Genomic DNA, 20,842 nt, shown 5'->3' with positions numbered 1-20,842 from the left:
AAGATGGAATTGCATATGACATCATGCATTCTATGATGTATCAATGTTTAATTTTATTTCTACTTTATGTTGCTGCTCCTAAGTTTCTCTTCTTTTCTAAACAAAATTTCTGAGCATTTAGAATAATCTTATAGGGACTTCTCCTGTACTTGGTTTCTTCTTGTCTTATGGTCACTAGAGAGTTCATGTACTGTTGATAAATTGCTTTCTTACATTCAGAGCGCAAAGGCCCTTATCATTTACTTGCTGGCTTCATTCAACACGTTTACTCCAAGGATTACATTGTCAAAGAGTTCCGGTTTCCTCATACTTCATTTCTTGCAACTGAATTGTCTGATCTTTCCTATTCTAGTGGCTAAGTCAACTTTGAATAAGTAGCTTTAAATATTAATTTAACATTCAAACAAGATAAGAAATTGGCAAGCCTAGGGACTTCAGTCCTACATCTCTCCACAGGACATTTATACTGCAGAACATGAAGAGCAGGATTTTTTTCTTCCAAAAGCTCTTCGTCCAAAGTACTACACCTATGCAGGCTTCATGGTGCCGAACTAATTTTTTTACAAGGTCTAATGAATGAGATTTGATTGAAGCTTAAACAGGTTAAATATTGTCCTCCTTTCCCCACCCACCCCCCTGCCCTCTCATTTTATGTATTATCTTTTTATAAGATGGTTATTTTGCTACTACCATAATAGATGTGTCATGAAAGTTCTTGGTTAAAAAAGTCAAGAAAATTGATATTTTTATTCTGCAGGTTGAGCAGTATGTGTGGTGATATGTGTATATGTGTACCTGAGAGACTGATCAACCATTTCATTTAGAAGGAGTAAAATAGGATGTTATTTTTTCTAATACTAGCATTACTCACAGTAGGAATGGTGTAAATAATATTAGTTTCAAATAGATACTCTGTAAGAACACCTTCTAACAGACTATTGAAATTACTGAGCAGATCTGGATCACCCTGAGCTTTTCAACTTCAGTGTTACAGAATAAGAATTGGGTCCAAAGATACCAACTTCCTTCTCCAAGTTTATGCAAATTTAGACCAGAACCAAGACATGAATGGATATTTTCTAAATACTTGATGCTTTTTAGTGACTGAATCATACTGTATTTCTGATATATCCTAATATTTGGTTTTGTTTCTCTCTTTTTAACAGCATATACCACACTTGCAGTGAGGAAAAACTAGTCCTTCCATTTAAAGAAGACTTGTCATGCTGAGGGTGTTAAGATCATTATTCTACTGTGGTCTAGGTGAGAATGACTATAAGCCATCTTTATCTAAGAATTATTGTGTGGATGACAGATCTAATAGCTTTTAATTTCTCTAACAATAAGATTACAAAACTCTGTGGACATATATCCACTTCATGTAAGATGACCATTCAGAGGATAATAGCTTTGGAAAGGTTGAGGTGGAATGGAAGAGAGGAAAAACAAACAAAATATTTTTTAAATAACTAAGCACACTCTTTTACCAGCTGATACAAAGTTTTGCAATCTAACCTCTATTATACTATTCCATTCAACTGCAACATTCACTTTTTAGCAGCATTATCTAAAGATATTTGCTTCCCAACACACACACACACACACACACAAACACACACAAATACTAATTAGCATGATATTGGAACAACATTCCAAGCGACAATGATATTACCTCCAATTTTGATTTGTGGCCTTATTATGTGTGTTACATAATAAACAAGCAGTGAATTTTATCCTTTTCGAGTACAAGTCAGAATATGCAGTGAAGTATGGAATTTATAACACAACAAAACATACATTATTGCATGGGTACATAAGAACATTTGCAAGCTAAAGACAAACTTCTTGCTACATGAAAATTAGAAGGTTGTAAATGAAACAAAAAGAAACACAAGGGTGTTCATATGGGAAATAACAGTACTGTAAAATTCTGAAATTCTTTCTGAAAATTAGCTATTGATACCCACTAAAATTCTGAAATTCTTTCTGAAAATTAGCTATTGATACCCCTTCAGATTGTCAGAAGAATGAAAATTCTCACTCTAATTTGTAATTTATACAAATTTTTGTGTTTCTTTCAAAGACTGGTAAGGATGTAGCTGACAGAGAGAATTTTTGTAGTATTTCTCATTTCTCTTCTGATACCCTTAGTGAACTAATGCCAGTGTTCTACATGGATCCAAGAGGCCATTTACATTGATAGACACTTTTTCAGGTAAGAGGTAAGGAATGACCTTTCTTGTTGGTTTTATGTAAAGAAAGGAGTATTAGGTTTAGCCTTCTTGACAAGTTTCTGATTCATGTCAAATCTCTGCATAAATAGTTGTATTCTGCCGTCCTGAATTGCCCACATAATTTCATGTGGATAGTGCATTCCTCACCACTTTCTGCTCTAAACTATTGGTTTAATTTATACAGGCTAATGAACAATTAACTGCTTTACAGGTAAATACATTCAACAGTATCTGTAGGAGTTTATGATTTCATAAGCACTAAGGTTTCAAAAAAATGCTATACAAAAGAATGTGCTCCATCATAACTGAAAATGACATAAACAGATGTGCCTTTATTAAGAAGTTATCAGTGACTGAATATCACCAAGTACACATTAGAAATCCCTTCCTAGTGCAGCATGAGGTATTATGACACTTCGTGCAGTTCCAGTGGGATCAAAAGTTCACCTATGCATGTCTGATACTTTTTAGTTGTAACCTGCACAATCTTTTCCAAAACCATGATTATGATGGGATCAGTTATCTACTCAAACTAAGAAAAGTACCTTTTTTTAACAGTGCAATTTAATTGTTAGTACTACCCTGATAGCCAGCCTGATATTCTTTAATTCAGTATATGTGAGAAAGTGTTTTCTGATATAGGAAGAAGAGGTCTATCTAATCTTAAAATTACATACTTGCTCAGCAGTCAACACTTTAATGGGGTGGCCTAAAAATACTCCTGTGTTTTACTCCAAAAACACTCAGTCAAGTAACATTTTTGTGATGAATTCCCAATTTCAAGTACTTGTTTTAGAAATTTAAACTGTTTAAAAGCGGGAGGGAGGGCAGCAAGGATTGTGTAGAGGACACTAAAGAAGATTGCCTTCCACAATGAAAAATTACTAACTGGATAATTTTTACAGAAATTAGGACATTTCAACAATTTCAACACTGTTTTTCCAACTCTGAAGTATCAAGTATGTACCATAATAATTGAGAACATTTTAACTGGAAGGGACTAAAAATTACCATCTAATCTAACTACCTGAGCATCTCCAGGGCTGATCATAAGTTAAACCATATTGAGGGGATTGTCCAAATGCCTCTGAAACAGGGAGTGGCTTGGAGTATGACCACCTCTTTAGGAAGTCTGTGGTTTGACCACCCCTCCCATTAAAGAAGTGTTTCCTAATGTCAAGCCTGAGCCTCCTCCTGTTGGCTTATTCACTCTTTAGCTTCTTGAATAGAAAACAAAATCCCTCAGATTTTAGAGAGACTCCACTGAAATCTGAAATTTCAAAAGAACTTTGAAATTCACATGTCAATCTTAATATTACAGCCTGCAGTGTTCTTATTATGTAATAGTTCAGAAATTAATTCAAATTAATTTAAGTACAAATGATACATTAAAATAAAACACAAATTCTTCTTCAATTTATCAAAAGACAGAAAACAAAGAAGAGATTTTTAATTTCTTCTATACTGTGTCCAATTCCCAGGCTCAGCTCTGCAAATTTACTCATTGCCCTTAGACCCCTTCCTTCCCAATATGCAGTGAAAAAGGTCAACCAAATTAAAAGCCATGCCTCTGAGCAGATTCCAGTTTTTGCTAAATAAAAGAAATACAAATATGCAGTGATGAATTTTGTACTTTAGAGGTCTGATATTACTTTTTTGAACAGCTACAATAAAAGCATAACATTTTGCCTTTACTAAATAGAAAATAATTTTAAATATCCTAGTTTTAATGCAATTGGAGTAAATACACTAACCTCTTAATAATTTACTGATTCTAGATATGTTTTTTATTCACCTGAGAGGGATGAAAAGGTCTAGTGAAAGGTCTTGGCTGATTTGCCTGGCTGCATATCTCAGAACACCAGAGAGAAGAGTCTATAGGTTGCAATAGGGCATTATGGATCTCATTCCATTTCATTTTTAGTTTTGAGCTCTCCAACACATCCATTCTGGATTTTCTGGCCTACTCTCTAGCCAATTTCTCAACATGCAAAAGTGGAATACTGTTGGAGTATACAAGGACATACAAATGAGGATACAAAATTTTACACCCATCAACTTCTTTCTAGATTACTAGGTTTGATCAAGAACAGGAAGATGAAAAAAAAATGTAGTCTTTTCTGGACAATAACAAAGATCTAGTCAGACATTTAAAAAATCTAAATAACTGGGCCACTTTTTGCAGCAAGAGAAACTAAAATTAAAAGACAGATGAAATATATAATACCAGTATAAATGATTCCATAATACTGTTGCAGCAATAGTATGTTGAGTGTGGTAAAACAGATACAGTGTTATTAATGGCAATGTTAAACACTGTAGTTTACTCTTGATTTTAGTGGTGAACATAAACAGCATCACATTTTCAGAATTCAAGATTTTCTTCTTTTTCTCAACCACAGAAAAAAAAAGCAACAAATCCTTAGTAATGACTAAAATGCTGTAGGGACCACTTATTACAACCATAAGAGGTGGTCTAAAGTAGCCTCCCTTAGTATGTAGATTTAACACCAACTCCAACACTGTGTAATGTGGTGCATTTTGAAGGCAGAAAAAAAATGCTCCTCAAAAATATCATTCTTAGAAAGTGACTAAGGATAAAAGTTTTCAGCATCCATTGAACAAATCAAATGTTTTCATGCTGTGTGAAATGATCCTCTTCACTCCTGGAGCAACAGAGTGTGGGACATGAACACTTATATGAGTGCATGAACATCCTGAATCCTGAGTACAAATTCCAGCTACAACATAGCATCCTTTGGTAATCTCTTTTTCACCTCTCTTTTCATCACTTTCATAATTTATTCCATATAGAAGATAAATGTTCACTAAGACAAGAATCATGGAAGGAAAGTAAGTAAAGAAATTCTGATCCATATGCAAAATATTATTTTTGGTAATGCTTTTTATTGTATTTAAAAACTAATAATGGAAATCATTTGCCAAACACACTGTGTCTCTGACAGAGGGACACATATGTGATCTGCTAATTTACAGCTTGCATGTACAGATGTTCACACTTAGTAAAAGGCTTCTTAATAGCATTTTAAAATTAAACATGTGTTGATAATAGGTGTTCCAAACCCAAACAACAGCAACTAAACTGATATATGTTTTCATGCCTCACCATGCCTCATGCTCTAACAAAACCCCCCTGGCTCTTTAGTTGCATGTACACAAAATAAACGTTATTAAAAAAAGACTGAATGAAAACTTTCATTAATTTTTCTATGATCTGATTCCAAGTTAAAATATCTAGAATGCTACTAGGTTTATGTAGCCGAAAGCAGAACCACAGTTTGTTCACAGACGTTGCTTGCTGTCTGCAATTTTTTTATCCCTTTGCAAAACTTTGAACCCCATCCAGCTTTGACACAGTGCCTCTTCAGTTAATAACTATCAAGTTTCCCCTTGTCTCCTGTCTACTTTTCTTTGAGGCAATTGCGCACTCAGCACCCCAAGATAATAACACACATCTATAAGATAAAAGCAACGGCATTAATGTAATTGTCTGCCTTTCTCTCTTTAGCCTAATCTTTTTTTTTTCTTCAGTTTTGACTGCCTCTGTGACACCTGTTTTTGTCTCCTCTGATCCTACGACAGGTTTTCCGCTGACAAGGTTTTTGCCTGACAGAGATTCCGCCAGACAAGAACATAATAAAATATGAAGAACTGCTTGTCAGAGTTTCTGCCAGTGCTCACACAAAATGGTGGGGGGGGACAAAAAAGAAAAAAGAATCCTGACCTTTTTTTTAAAGGGGCCCTATGGTAGTTGCTTTTGGCTTGTCAGGAAAACAGCCTCCCTGGCCAATTCCTGCAAGCCAAACAGGTGTCTTCTTCTATGTTTTCTTTCTGTAGAAAAATATTTTTCTTTGAAACTAGACAACATGATTGCAAAGGGAAAAAAAAAAAAAAAAAGGGACAAAAAAGACCCCCAAATGCTTTCTTCCAGAGATTCATGTTAGATCTAAGTTTATTTAGTGGTACCTTAAAAACATGTCTTTGATCCAGAATTAATAATAAAAATAAAATGGTAAGGTTTTTTTTCCCCTTCTTTTTCACAACTAATATGTTCAAAGGAACATGCTATAAAGGACCTTCATCCCAAGTTCTCAGAAAAATATCTGGGCTACAAGTTTCCTGCATAGGCATACTGCAGGAATGAAGGCACCTAACTACTGGGACCAGAGTAAAGAAGATGAGACAGAGCCACTTGGACTTTGCCTTTTTAGTACTTTGGACTTTGTAGTACTCTCCATCAGTATGTGCATTGGTGCCTACACAAAAGAAGACTTCAGCTGATTAGTCGGATGATTAGTGATGGAGATAAACATGTAGATTAATCATGTGAGCATTCCAACACACAGCTGCTTTTGTGTGTCTCCTCTGCTGAAGCCAGCAGCTATCATGGATCATGGTGTCACAGTCTTCAGTGCACCAATTTGCCTACCAGCCTGGATTCCAAAGCCAGGTGTTCAGTACCCCTACAAAAGCTCAGGCCTGGACTTTTCTCCCCTCCTAAACTACTTTGTAGGTGTGTCTGGCTGTAGTCCTGTCTTCTAGATTACCCTCAGATACATGTTACAGCCTGGTCTTCTATCCCACCCTTGGTGCCCACTTTTGTTCCTGATTGAAACATGTGGATGGACCCTTGACCTGACAATATTCCTTTGCCATGCCCAAGATGGTCAATGGACACAGTTACCAGCTTCTCATTCAGTCTGCCATGGTCAGACTTTAAGAAACTGCGCTCATGGTGCAGGCATGGCCAGTGTTCTCACTGCCTTTGACTACTGGCTCCGGACCTTTTCTTTGACAGTCCACTTTTGCTGCTCTTTGACATATAGATTAATTATGCCATTGTTGAAACCTACAATCTATAATGGAAAATGCTAAATAATCTTTCTATTACTTTGATCGTTCAACTTTGAACTTTCCAGCCTCTCGTCTCCAAAGCTAAATGTCCTACTCCTATCAACCATTAACACCTTCTTAAAACTATTCTGTCCCTTAATTATGGTAAGATGGGGTTTAATATGTCTCTTAATCATCCTAACATCATTTGGTTGACATATTACACACAGTAAGACATAAGCACATTTGGGAGTCCTGGACGGTGGTCTGGATTTGGGAGATTTCCCTCTTAATCCCAATGCACTTCAGTTCCATTAACTGTGATTCACAGTTTTACAGAAATTCTAAGTGAGAAGGGATTTCTACAGATTGTGTGTTGCAGTCTTCTAAAGAAAGCAGGGCTTCAGGTTAGTTGGTTCTGCCAAGATGTGACTTTTATATTTAAAGCTGTGGAGGGTGGGAAATTCCACCTCTTCTCAGGCAACCTATTCCATCTTATATGCAGCCTTGAAAATTGTAATGAAAATGCAATAGGCACTGCCCACCTGCTAATATCATTCTGTTTGAATAATTTCATAGACATATTTCACAAAGGCAAGCCAAGACTATAGTGGTGTTTCAGTTTAGGGTGTAACTCTGGTTCAAGTGTGCTAAATCACCTCAGTTTTTCCAGGAAAACCTGCTGTCTTTAGGTTGCTAACAGCTGAAAGTGTTCAGATCCTGGGAAGACTGGTTCATAAAGTTAATTCTACCATTGAATACATCAGTCTTACCCACTCCAATTCATGTACTCTGCCATTTCACAAAGCTCCTGTTAAATATACTTCAGAAAAATTGACTGTAATCAATTAGAACAGAATTAGAAAAGTCCCTGACACTCACACTGCACATTTCTTGTATTATCTGTTCTCTTTCTAAAATCCAGATAGAAATGGGATAATTGAGTAACACTATTGTCTGCTAAATTAATCTGGGGCAGGTGTCCTCATAATGCTATAGCTCAAAATGAAATTCCTTCTAGCAGGAAAAATAAGTTTTTCCCTTTCAATTTCACATTTGCAAATGACAAAGCTGAAGGAAAGTTACCCATGGTATTATCATTTAAACATATGAAAGGAGTATGAATTTTTTATTCTTTATTCTAACCTCATAAGGTTAAAATGTGATTTAGTCAAATCACATGTTAGCCTTATGATGCTATATGGAATGAAGTAGTAGGGTTTGTTTCATTTAGAGCTGTTTCAATTTGTGTTCTGCTTAACCTAGTGAACTCTAGTTAATTAGGATGTTCCTATAAACAATTAAGCTTCTTGTAGGATCGTTAAGAAGATATAAAAATTTATGATGTAATAAACTGTAATAAAATGATAAAGTGGTTAGCACATCAGAGCAATTCATGTGCAGCAGCATAGGTGTTGAAAGAGACAAGTAAGCAGGTATATCACCTAAACATCCAGTGGTGGATGCATGTCGCAGAAGTCCACCACTGCCTCCCCACATTTTGAACTCCCATGTCTCACAGAACTGATCCTGCTCATTTGGGAATCAAAAAAGCAATCACCAGACACTCTTTTGCTCCCATCTGAAGCTTCACATGTAGAAAACTTGTTATCATCACACTTAAGGGCCTCAAGATCATGGATTTTACTGACTACCTTTCCAGAAGGCAGCCTCTACTACAAATGGAAAGAATAATTCCAGGTGATAATTTAACATCATTATTTCTATAGCCTTTGTTCCATCTTGCACAGAGCAAGTCCATTTGTTTCCTTAAGAAGAAAAGGTACGACATCATCGCTTGAGACATCTCCTAGCATTTTGTCCCACGGTATTGGTGTACTAAATGAGAACAAGCCTTCTCTATAAAATGTAAATTCAATAATGATGAGCACCCAAATAAAAATACCTTGCACGTTTGAAATACTCTTAAGTCTAAATGTCTGTGGGCATTTTATAATTTATCAAAGGCAAACATAATTTTATAAAGTGTATTTCAGAATTGCCAATTAGTATCAGATGCAATTTAAAAGTATTTCAGAAAACAAAATGTTCACAATGAGAAAAGATTTCACTTTTAGTTGTGAAAATAGGCCAACCCAGCAGCAACAGGCACCGTGCTTCAGAATGGGTCATGGCCTGTTTAGGGCTTAGCAGACACTCTCTCAGTCCTTAATGCTTAATTCCTGGTCAGCTGAAATCTCACCTGACCGTGTCCAAAAGACATTGGCTTATTCAAACCTAGGAATGTAAGCCAATGAAGTTGGGTAAAAGTGGAAACATCTACCTTCTACCTGGCTGAGTTAAATGTCCTGGGAGTGGCAGGGAAGACAAGAAAAAACAGATGAACTGATTCCCAGGGAAATGCAAGGAGGTGCAAGTGTGAGCATATGTAGGGTAGAGTCTGTGCTTTACCCCTTGGGTAAACATTACTTGACTCCTGAGGCTGTCAATTTGCATGACCATGTAAGTATCAGCTAAATACAAGGATGAAAAAAGAAGGCTTCTTATTTGTTCTTAGGGCATCTAAGCATTTTTTCTTTTCTGTCACTTCTGTCACATAAACTTTTGAAACAATATTATTTATCTTAGATGCCCTAGTATCTGTATTTGGTTTCACTTAATCTTGATTAGCACTAAGGGTGATACCAGAGTAACACCAAGCAAACACTACATCACATCATTCCTATCAGTGTGACAGGCTTTAAAACCAGATACTGGGTCAGAGTGCCCACAAGATAACAGTGTATTTTCTCAGTGCTACATTGGCTACTTTGGAAAATCCTGCTGAAGGGAAGCATAAAGGAATTGCATAGGCAAAAGGGGGGCTCTTTAGAAAGTATTTACCAGCAATGAAGGTTAATCTTGTAAGGTTTTCTAGAAGCAACTCAGTAATGGAAAATATGCCTCCATCTTCAGGGTCAAAAGAAAGTTATAACAGATGGATTAAAATGATCTTGTCAGTAAAAGACAGGAAAATCCAGACTACATCTAAAACAGTTTCACTTTAAAAGTCATGAAAAGTCATTTCATTATTAATGAGCTGCAGAGAATTACTTTGCTACAAATCTAGGAGTAACTTTTTTAATAGATTTTTTAAAAATCTAAAAGTAACTTTTCTAATAGTCTAAAAATAACTATAAAAAGTATTTTCTCAAATGATTTAAAATAGTTTCAAATAATTAAATAAATTTTATAGAAGGAAGCAACTCTATTTGATATTACAAGTTGTGATGATTTTTTTTTATTCTACCAGAGGATGCAGATTATTTTACTAGTCAGCTATAACTACATGTCTCTTTTATTTTCTTTTTTTCCCCCTTTTTAAAAATTTACTCTCTGCTTAAAAATCTCAATTTTTAAGTAAAGAAAAACATGGCAGTTCTAGCTTTTAGAGAGATTCTAAGATCAGTGACATGTCCTTATTTTGTTTTATTTTGTTAGAGATGATCTTTGACTTTGCAAACCTGGGTTTCTTTTAATTAACATTTTTGGACTGAGACAAATACAGGAATTCAGATTAATTTTACTTCAACATAGCACTCATACCCATCTCATTCCTATACAGCTCACATTTAAATTCTAAACTTCTTCCTAGATCAAGACATTTCAGAAACCTCAGGGCAAGGGAGAGAAGTGATTTCTAAAATTTCCACAGCGTTCTGCTGTTTCTTTTCTTTATTTATTTCCACCTATCCTTCCTTCCTTTTGTTTTCATTTCGGGTTTCTTTTATCTGATAATTTCATGACCTAACATGCAGAAATTCACAAAACTCAAATGAAGTAGTCACAGTCATGTTATGCATCTGAATTTACGGCATTCTTCATTTTCTAATGGAGGTTGTTTCCATTCTGAGTCTCATTAACAGCAAGCTAGCACCTACTTTATATAAATACTAGTATAGCACCAGAAAAATTCCTTTACAAGGTGAAATTGTAACTCACATGGCAAGTCTCTGACTATTACTCTTTGCTGTATGGCAGATTTTAGTCAGAAAAATAATGAATGGACCCTATGTGCCAAAATATACTAGTTAATGCTATTTCGTATTTTTTTATTACAATGGAACAGAACTTAATCTCAAAGTTACTGGAGAGAAGATCTGACCAATCCTTATATGGGGCTGCATGTGGCTTCAGAGGGAATTAAACCTTACTTGAATGAATAGCTGAGCCCTGAACTGAGTTGATTGGCATGATGCAAATGAAGACATCAAAGACCATTAGAAGATTAAGGACTATATTTTCCAATAAGAGGGGAAAGCAAAAAAAGGAAGGGAAGGGAAGTTCAGGGAAGTTCAGGGAAGGGACGGGAAGTTCAGGGAAGTTCAGGGAAGGGAAGGGAAGGGAAGTTCAGGGAAGGGAAGTTCAGGGAAGGGAAGTTCAGGGAAGGGAAGTTCAGGGAAGTTCAGGGTAGTTCAGGGAAGTTCAGGGAAGGGAAGTTCAGGGAAGGGAAGTACAGGGAAGGGAAGTTCAGAAAAGTTCAGGGAAGTTCAGGGAAGGGAAGTTCAGGGAAGGGAAGGGAAGGGAAGTTCAGGGAAGGGAAGGGAAGGGAAGTTCAGGGAAGGGAAGTTCAGGGAAGGGAAGGGAAGTTCAGGGAAGTTCAGGGAAGGGAAGTTCAGGGAAGGGAAGTTCAGGGAAGGGAAGGGAAGTTCAGGGAAGGGAAGTTCAGGGAAGTTCAGGGAAGTTCAGGGAAGGGAAGGGAAGTTCAGGGAAGGGAAGTTCAGGGAAGTTCAGGGAAGGGAAGGGAAGGGAAGGGAAGTTCAGGGAAGGGAAGTTCAGGGAAGGGAAGGGAAGGGAAGGGAAGGGAAGGGAAGGGAAGGGAAGGGAAGTTCAGGGAAGGGAAGTTCAGGGAAGTTCAGGGAAGGGAAGTTCAGGGAAGTTCAGGGAAGGGAAGTTCAGGGAAGGGAAGTTCAGGGAAGGGAAGTTCAGGGAAGGGACGTTCAGGGAAGGGAAGTTCAGGGAAGGGAAGTTCAGGGAAGGGAAGGGAAGTTCAGGGAAGGGAAGTTCAGGGAAGTTCAGGGAAGTTCAGGGAAGGGAAGGGAAGTTCAGGGAAGGGAAGTTCAGGGAAGTTCAGGGAAGGGAAGGGAAGTTCAGGGAAGGGAAGGGAAGGGAAGTTCAGGGAAGGGAAGGGAAGGGAAGTTCAGGGAAGGGAAGTTCAGGGAAGGGAAGGGAAGGGAAGTTCAGGGAAGGGAAGGGAAGTTCAGGGAAGGGAAGTTCAGGGAAGGGAAGGGAAGTTCAGGGAAGGGAAGGGAAGGGAAGGGAAGGGAAGGGAAGGGAAGGGAAGGGAAGGGAAGGGAAGGGAAGGGAAGGGAAGGGAAGGGAAGGGAAGGGAAGGGAAGGGAAGGGAAGGGAAGGGAAGGGAAGGGAAGGGAAGGGAAGGGAAGGGAAGGGAAGGGAAGGGAAGGGAAGGGAAGGGAAGGGAAGGGAAGGGAAGGGAAGGGAAGGGAAGGGAAGGGAAGGGAAGGGAAGGGAAGGGAAGGGAAGGGAAGGGAAGGGAAGGGAAGGGAAGGGAAGTTCAGGGAAGGGAAGGGAAGGGAAGGGAAGGGAAGTTCAGGGAAGGGAAGGGAAGGGAAGGGAAGGGAAGGGAAGGGAAGGGAAGGGAAGGGAAGGGAAGGGAAGGGAAGGGAAGGGAAGGGAAGGGAAGGGAAGGGAAGGGAAGGGAAGGGAAGGGAAGGGAAGGGAAGGGAAGGGAAGGGAAGGGAAGGGAAGGGAAGGGAAGGGAAGGGAAGGGAAGGGAAGGGAAGGGAAGGGAAGGGAAGGGAAGGGAAGGGAAGGGAAGGGAAGGGAAGGGAAGGGAAGGGAAGGGAAGGGAAGGGAAGGGAAGGGAAGGGAAGGGAAGGGAAGGGAAGGGAAGGGAGAGAGCAAAAATGTTTAGAAGATGCTTAAGTTCTTAAGGTAGATTGATTAGTAGAAAATTCAGCTAGTCCAAGTATGCACAATACACCAGAAACACACTGTTGATCTCTGAATTTTAACAGTGACCCATTTCAGGGTAAGACAAAAAACTGTCATTTCTAATTTTCTGATTGTATTGGAAGCAAGATGACAATATTTTCACACAAACTTAGTAATATTATTACATTATGAGGGGTTATTTAATTTTGTTTTGTTTTTCTGGGTTTTTGTGGGGATATTGAAACTAAAATAAGAAAAATGAATATCAGAAATAATAGCTTTAGTCCACTATAACTTATGTCACCTTAACACATGTTTTTGGAGTGAAACAGTTATGAGAGTAGGTAAGATTGTACTTGATTGATACTACATTGGGCCAATTGTTATTCTGACACCAATGCCAAATAGAAAAGACAAACTACAAAGTCAGTGAAATTTACACCTTTTTACTGCAGACTTGTTTAATTTCTTTCCTTACAAGTGAAGATACTTCAGCTAGAGGAAATGGATGTCAAATAGAGTGGGTTTTTTCATTATTTCTAATAAAGTTCCAGTGAATTTTGTGCTAAAGAGAGTGAAATGTCATTATAATCTTCAGAGGATAGAATGCTTTTTTTAATACAAAAAGAACAAATCAAGCACATTATTTTTTGTAGCCACCTAAGTACCATTTTATTTAAAAGCCACAAAATACCAATTGCCTGGGTTAAAATATATTCTCATTTAAAAATTGGCTGTTAAGTTTTTGATGGGATTTTATTTTTCATATGGACTATACAAAGTATCTTTACCATTAACAAAAAAAAAAAAAAAAAGTCACAGACTTTATCTGTTTGGCTTCTTAAAGTTTAAGAAACGGCTTATCCAATTTAAACAATTTAATTTTTGGGTTGGAAAATAAATCTCCACCCAATCTGACAATATGAAAGCCAAGCTTTAGCTGAAAACAAATGAAAACAGTCTAGGTTACCCAAATCCCTTAAAATACTTAGAGATTCATCCTAGGACTAACCCACTTTCCATGATGCACAGCAGTACTTGATAATGCTGTTAAGCTCTGTGCAGCTTTTGGCTTTGGCATTAAAAACACTGATGATAGGATTGCTACTGTAGTACAGGGGTCAAAACTTGATAAGATGAACTTTCAACAACAGAAACATTTATCTGGCCACAAAAGTACTTTTGAATGTAATATTATTCATATAATTGCAATCCTAGGTTTAGCAACTCCAGACAGGTGTATCTGAACTTGTAGGAAACCTTTTCTTTCAAGATGTGTGCAGTTTACCTTAAATGAGCCAGGGAAAACATGAGAAAGACAATGGAAGCAGGGGAGAAGAAAACAGGCCAGGAGTTGCTAAGTGCAATAGTACAGTGGTGACTATATGCTCTTTCCTCCTCCCTCTAAGAATTCCAATGTTTTAAATAGCAGCTATTAAAATGAATTAACTCCATACAGATTAGTCAAGTCCAGCATGAGTAGAATGCAGTTCTAAGCTATTTTTTGATCTATTCAGTTAATAATAATTCTAGGTTATCAGAACTGAATAAGCACAGTACTTCCTTTTGGAAACACCTATGCTGTGATAATTGCATTCAGTAAAGCACTACATCATGTGTCAAGGAGCTGAGTTGAAATTCATTAATAAAAATCCTAAGGAAACACTTTAATTAAAGCAGCAGGAAATACTCTTTGCATTCAAGGAACAACTTCTGAAAATACTGTACTAACATTTTTAAAGTAAAGGACTTGTGAGCCTGGTTTCAGTCATTTTGAAACCCAGGTGCTACAGTGCAGTGAATTGATATATCTCCTGAATGCTGCCCTCAAAATCCCCAAAAACAGTTAAGATCAAGAATTGAAGGAGTTATATCATTGTGTCCAGAAAAATAATTTACAAGACCACACTTGATGTATGTGAAACATATATCTGATTTGTTTCACTCTGCCATAAAATGTAAGTACTCCAGATGAATGTACAAAAAGTGCACTAAAAAAAAAAAAAAGAAAAAAAAAAAAGAAGATCATTATTCACTTGGCACAATAGCAAAATAAACACTTTCTAATAATATATAGCTGTATTAAGTTTTTCTTTTTGGAATTTTAAGCAGGTGGTGTATCCCAAATCATCATATTCCACTTTCAAGTTTCTGGATTTATAAAACAGGGACATTTCCATTATATACACTGTGGTAATCTCAGATTGCTGTCATAATATTCTGATTTTGAATGCAATCACTTCCCAGAGAAGAATCAGATCACAGGTAGGAAAATCTGATTATTCTCTTCCAAACTCTTCCAAAATGCCCTCATTAAAAAGAAAATTCAGGATTGCCATGAGCTAGAATCAAAGTGCGAGACTCTTAGTTTATATTGCTCACCAGGAGGACACCCTGGAAAATACCTAGACAGTGTTTCCCTATTTTCCAGTCAGCAAAATCTCACTTGCTGACTCTACACAAAACCTGAAGAGTGCCAGAACTATACAAATTTTGTGAGGTTCAGTGATTCTTCAAAGAAATGTGAATCTGGTTATACAGTGACTGAAAATAATTTTCGGGGAATTAAGAGTAACAAAGATATACTATGTTCCTAGATAATCTAGTATACAATAAACTTATAACCACCTAGGGTGGTGCTAGGGCATTTCTAGGCAGTCTGAAGGCAGTGTTACACAGTGACACGGGATTGCATGGTACCTGCATGCCTGTTTCTCTTTCCATATATGTGAATAAAAACTTCTCTGTCAATATATGCTGTTGAACTTTTTGAGCATTCACACTTGCCATATGTTATCACACTAAAGGCCACACAGACATGAACTAAATAAATAGAGATCAAATGTATCTTAGGAGGAAAATACTAACCTTTTACCTGAGTCCTCATCAAAATAAAATAAAGTTCACAGAATATAAGCCCCCTAATGTCTAGCAGAAGTGGGGTATAAGGGCTGTGCTTGCTTAGGTACCAATAGTCTAGATCATGAGAAGAAAACTTCAACAGCCATTTATTCCTATTTTTCCTTCATTAAATCATTTTAGATATCTTCCTTATTTGCCTTCTAATGGTGTTTACAGCTCTCTCCTGCTCTCTCACGCTAATTTAATAATGACTATTAAGGAAAAAACCCTTCCAATAACATGAAGTAGAAAAGGATAAACATAATTGAAGGTTTTTCTGTGAATTTTTATGTCTTTTGTGCCTTTCATGCCTGATCTGGGAATTCTAATCCTTCCTATCTTTACTAAGACACATAAACATGGGAAGAGAGGTTCAACTCACAAATCACATATACAGACTTTCTTTGGCATACAGAATACACTCTCAACACGTGAGATCTGAATGTCTGACACTGGTAAATTTCAATTTCTATTTGGCCCCATGACTTCTTGGCCGATGCTTCTTTGCAATATAAACTCTGCTATGCAACCATACTGTAAACCTTATTTTCTGGAGGCTAGAATGTTCTTTTGAGTTGTACACAAGCTTTTGAACTCCAGTGGCACTTGAAGCTGTCACCAGAACAACAGACTCTTACTTTTACATCCTATAAATTGCTGTGAAATAAGCATGTACATGCATACACAAGGACAAACACAGATTGTGCACATATGCATATGTAGTAAAATAGGTACCACTATTGTTTGTATCAATCCAGTTCTTATTATTCAAAGATACTGGTAAAGTTAGAAGGAATTGAAAAAACAATCCCAGAACAGATATTTCTTACCATGTGCCACCCAGCCATGTTTGCACTGATCACAGGTTCTCAGGTTAATCTTCCCTGGCTGAAAACATTCACATGTGCAATTTACCAGTGTACAGCGGATGGCCTGGAAAAAGAAACAGAAAACACATGTTAATGTATTGCTTCCTGCTTGTACAAATTTGTGGATAGTTAGAATGATATGAACTGCATAGAAAAACCCAGCCTTCTAACATTCAAAGCCTAGCTCCTATTTTAAGTATAAATTAATTTTCTTTCAAAATCATATGTCAGTACATCCCATGGAGATGGATAACATCCTGAAATATTTTAAAAATTTGCTCTATTTTCTTTAGGGAAAAAAAAAAGTTGGTAGGATGAGGATGCTGTAGGAGTTCCATAAATATCCTTGACTTCATAAAGAAAGAAAGTTACTAGGGATGTCTTACCATAGGAGCATACCAGTTTCAAATCCAGATAAAAATTCAGAAAAAAACATATGGAAAGGAAATCTAAAAATATATTTCCTCTTCCTCCATGGAATCCAAAGGTTATTTTTGAATTTCTTTTTGGGGTTCACCTAACACATAATTCTGCTGCAAAAAGAAGTAATGGATTTTATGTGTTCCCAAAATGATAAACTGATCAATGTACAAGAATAGGACTGTTTCAAAAACACCCTGTAACTTGCCTTTACATCTCTCACTTTCTCCAATGCCTAGGAATAGCCTTTTATCTCTTAAAACTCCTAATTTGTTAAACATGTATTTAAGTATTTATTCTATTTTAAAGTAGGAATAGTAAAACTCCAGTTCCATCCAGAGATCTCAAGTTTGTTTAATAATACAGCTTCCTTAATAACAGACTTTCTCATCTTCATTTGTAGAATTATTTCAAAAATTACACAGGTTTACTTTGAAAAGGGCTAGCTACAGCCACAGAAAAGTGAATATAAATTGAATGAGACTCTTTCAAATGTAACAGAGTTTTTAAATAGCGTAGAAGATGACCTGTGCACTTCAAACTGCTACTAATAAATTTACGGCATGCATTTAGATGTAATTTGCATGGAGATTTCTGAGATAGAGAGGCTTATTCTGATCATTCACAGATTAACAATCTACTGTAACTACCAGAGCTGCCAGGAAAAGATATCTCTATAGATTTAGATGCAATCAATGATTACTTGGGGGCTAAGGTGGGGGAAGGGTGCTTGGTACACATTACCACAGAGATATCTAAGAATTATGAAGACTCTTGCCTTTTCCAAAGAATTAATACACATGCTCACACATATTTTCCATAGAAAAAATAATTATCAACTGCAGTGGTTTTAAATAAATTACATGCAGCATTAGTTTGGCCTGGCTAAGCTCCTTGGCTGCTGACAATGAAAAAGAATTACTTTAAATGGTTGATCCCTTCTCTTATTTATCTGCATCAGAAGAAATGTAAAGACATTTATATTTCTCTGATAAATTTCTGTTTCAAGAGTCCTTTATTCCTCTTATCGTATCTGCTCCTTTACAACCTTTTACTCTCAAAAACCTAGTGAGTGAAAAAATCCTGCTCTATTATGTCTAACACTTCAGGACTTCAGTCCCAATGTCACCTGTCCTATTACTCATTAGCCAGGTTATAACACATTACTCTATGGATGTGTGATTAAAAGAATTAGTAATACTAAATATAAGGGTACCAAAGAAGTGCTGACCATGCAGGTATAATATATGTGTTTATGGGTTATGAGAAAAAAAAAATCCCCTGGAAGGTCCTGTTTCATGTTCAATAGTGTATTGACCTGGTAATATATCAAGACTGCACTGGTCAGTAATGGTGTTCTTTTGCTAATATGTTCATTAATTAATGAACTCAGTAATTAATTGTACTGCAAGAAGGAGGTCTTTCAAAATGATATTTTTATTTTACCATAGAAGATTTTCTCACATTCACCCACTTTTTCAGATCTCTACACCAATGTGACATACATTGGTTGTATTTGATGATATTTTGATTTCTTCATGTGTCATCTGCAGTACATATAAGAGACGCAGTAATGTAATATAGTGCAGTACATGTACTAGATCAAACTCCTGACATTTGGAAGAGTTGCTTTATTAAGGCTCATCAGCATTTCCATTACAACCCTATCCACTTTTGGCCTAGAGGTCAACAGGTTGCAGTAAAAATTTGTTTCAGCTTGAACTTGAAATACAGTTTTGAAGCTTAAGAGTAAGTTTTATTATACCCATTCAAAAATTACCCATTTAGCCACTATAGATTATAAACTGGGGCGGGTGGGGGGAGAAGGGGAAGTTTAGAAGTTACATGTTTCTTTTCCTCTTCTCTGAGTTAAAGAGAGTATTGATGATGTAAAGTTGAACTAATTAATTAGTATGATTTCTATCTTGTATACATATTGGCAAAAAAATTCACTCACATTTTTCAGAAACATGAAAATATCAGATATTTCCTCCAATAAATAAATTTGAAAATCTTCAAAAAGAGCTATGCATTTTTATAAGTTAATATCAATTGGCATGAAAAAATCAAAACATAATTAGCATGGCTAAAATATTCAGCTTGGCCTTACTTGGCTGCTTTTTCTGCCAAGGGTGTATATTGATGCCAGGCTGTAATTTGGTTTCAGTAGTTTCCCATTCCACCATAAAGAATCCCATGCATACTTCTGAATGATGAAGATTACCCCTCAAGCTGCAAGTTGCTCATTTAGGATCAGAAATACTCATTCTAATTCATGTTCTGGCATGGTCTCAGGTAAATTACTGTAGCCTGGTGCCTACAGTCCCTAAACAACAACCAGACACAATGACATTAAGTGTTGCCAGGGCAGATGCAACATAAATTGTGAGCCATTCTATGGTAGTAGAGGCTATTGAAAGTCTCCAATAGAATTTTATTTTATTTCAGAGATAAATTTGGCACTTTTCTTAGTTAATTTAGAATTATTGTAACTACCTGAGATCACTAAAATACCCAGCATGAAGCCAATGTAACTCAGTGACAGGAAGATTCAAGATGCCAAAAGCAGTGTGTGATCCTACACACAGCATTGGAACGCTAGCATTCATTTACATGAAAGTAAGTAATGTGCTTTAAGACCTTCACAATGCAATTAACAAATTCACTGAGCCTTACAAAGATATGCATCACAATTATGAACAGTATTTTTCACTTGTTTTTCAATACCACTTAACTTGGGAATGTAAGTCACCGACATCTTGTGCAACAGTCTTAGGAATGTCAGAATGGCAGCTGAAGGTGAATGTGGCATAGATTAACCTAAGAATCCAAACTTTTAATGCAGACCTCCATTCCTCAGCAGCAGGATTTTAAGGTACAGTAGCTGGTGTTCCTGTAGGTAGCTGAGTGGGTTGGTATAACTGTGGTTGGACATCATCTGGTACTGCTCAGTTTGAAAGGGATGGGGTGGGAAGCGGAGATGATAAAAAGATCTTTGATGTAGCAGCTAAATATTGCAACCATTCTTTCAAACTGTTAAAGTATAGGTATAAAAATCCAGGGGTGTGCCGATGTAAGAATTTTGTCAGAAAGTGCTTCTGAAAGAGTTTAGCTAGGCATTCCACAAGTCATGCAGTGTAATTCTGCCTTCCCAAGATTTTGATAAAAATGTTTATGCAATGGGAGTCTATATACTACACTATTTTCTAGGGAAAGAAACAGAAATTTTCCCTGATTGAGATTTTCCTCAAGAACTTCCCCAAGAAAGACAGAAAGAAAACAGAAGGAAAATAAACCAGTGAATAGTGAAAGGAAGACTACAATCAGAAGACACAATCTCCTGTGTATTAGCTCATAGGCAACCACATATTTAGATGACAACTTGCAGGTTAACACCTTAAGTATCCAACAAAACATGGTTTCCTACATACAGCTCCTTGAAACATGCATTATGTTATATTTTACCATGTCAATGGCCTGCAGTTAGTAGGAATTCTCAGCCATTTTTATACATCCCTTTCACTGAGTTCCTAACATATCGCTTCTTGTATTTCTATCAAAATTACAATGGCCCTTGAGGACCTATGCAGGAAATGGGCTGGACTTCAGCAGAATAATTTAAAATAGTTTATACAGCTGATTCCTTAAATCCTAAAATTTTTAAATTGA

General features: G+C 36.7%; 1 protein-coding gene across 14 annotated transcripts in view; it reads right to left on the bottom strand.

Annotated features, from left to right (window-relative positions):
• BNC2 (basonuclin zinc finger protein 2) overlaps window positions 1-20,842 on the bottom strand; it is a 336,667-nt gene that overhangs the window by 108,173 nt on the left and 207,652 nt on the right. For all 14 annotated transcript variants that reach the window (XR_014951124.1, XM_085566288.1, XM_085566283.1 and 11 more), the window contains one exon: window positions 16,715-16,817. Coding sequence is in view for 12 of the 14 variants with exons in the window: in XM_085566288.1 (XP_085422414.1) it covers window positions 16,715-16,817 (103 nt within the window). In the remaining 2 variants the exon portion in view is untranslated. The remainder of the gene's footprint in view (window positions 1-16,714; window positions 16,818-20,842) is intronic.

The sequence above is a fragment of the Lonchura striata genome, chromosome Z, assembly GCF_050655825.1.
Source record: "Lonchura striata isolate lonStrDom1 chromosome Z, ASM5065582v1, whole genome shotgun sequence".
In the NCBI taxonomy this organism is placed as follows: Eukaryota; Metazoa; Chordata; class Aves; order Passeriformes; family Estrildidae; genus Lonchura; species Lonchura striata.
The sequence above is the reverse complement of the archived record's forward strand: the minus strand, read 5'-3'. Positions and strand labels throughout refer to the sequence as shown.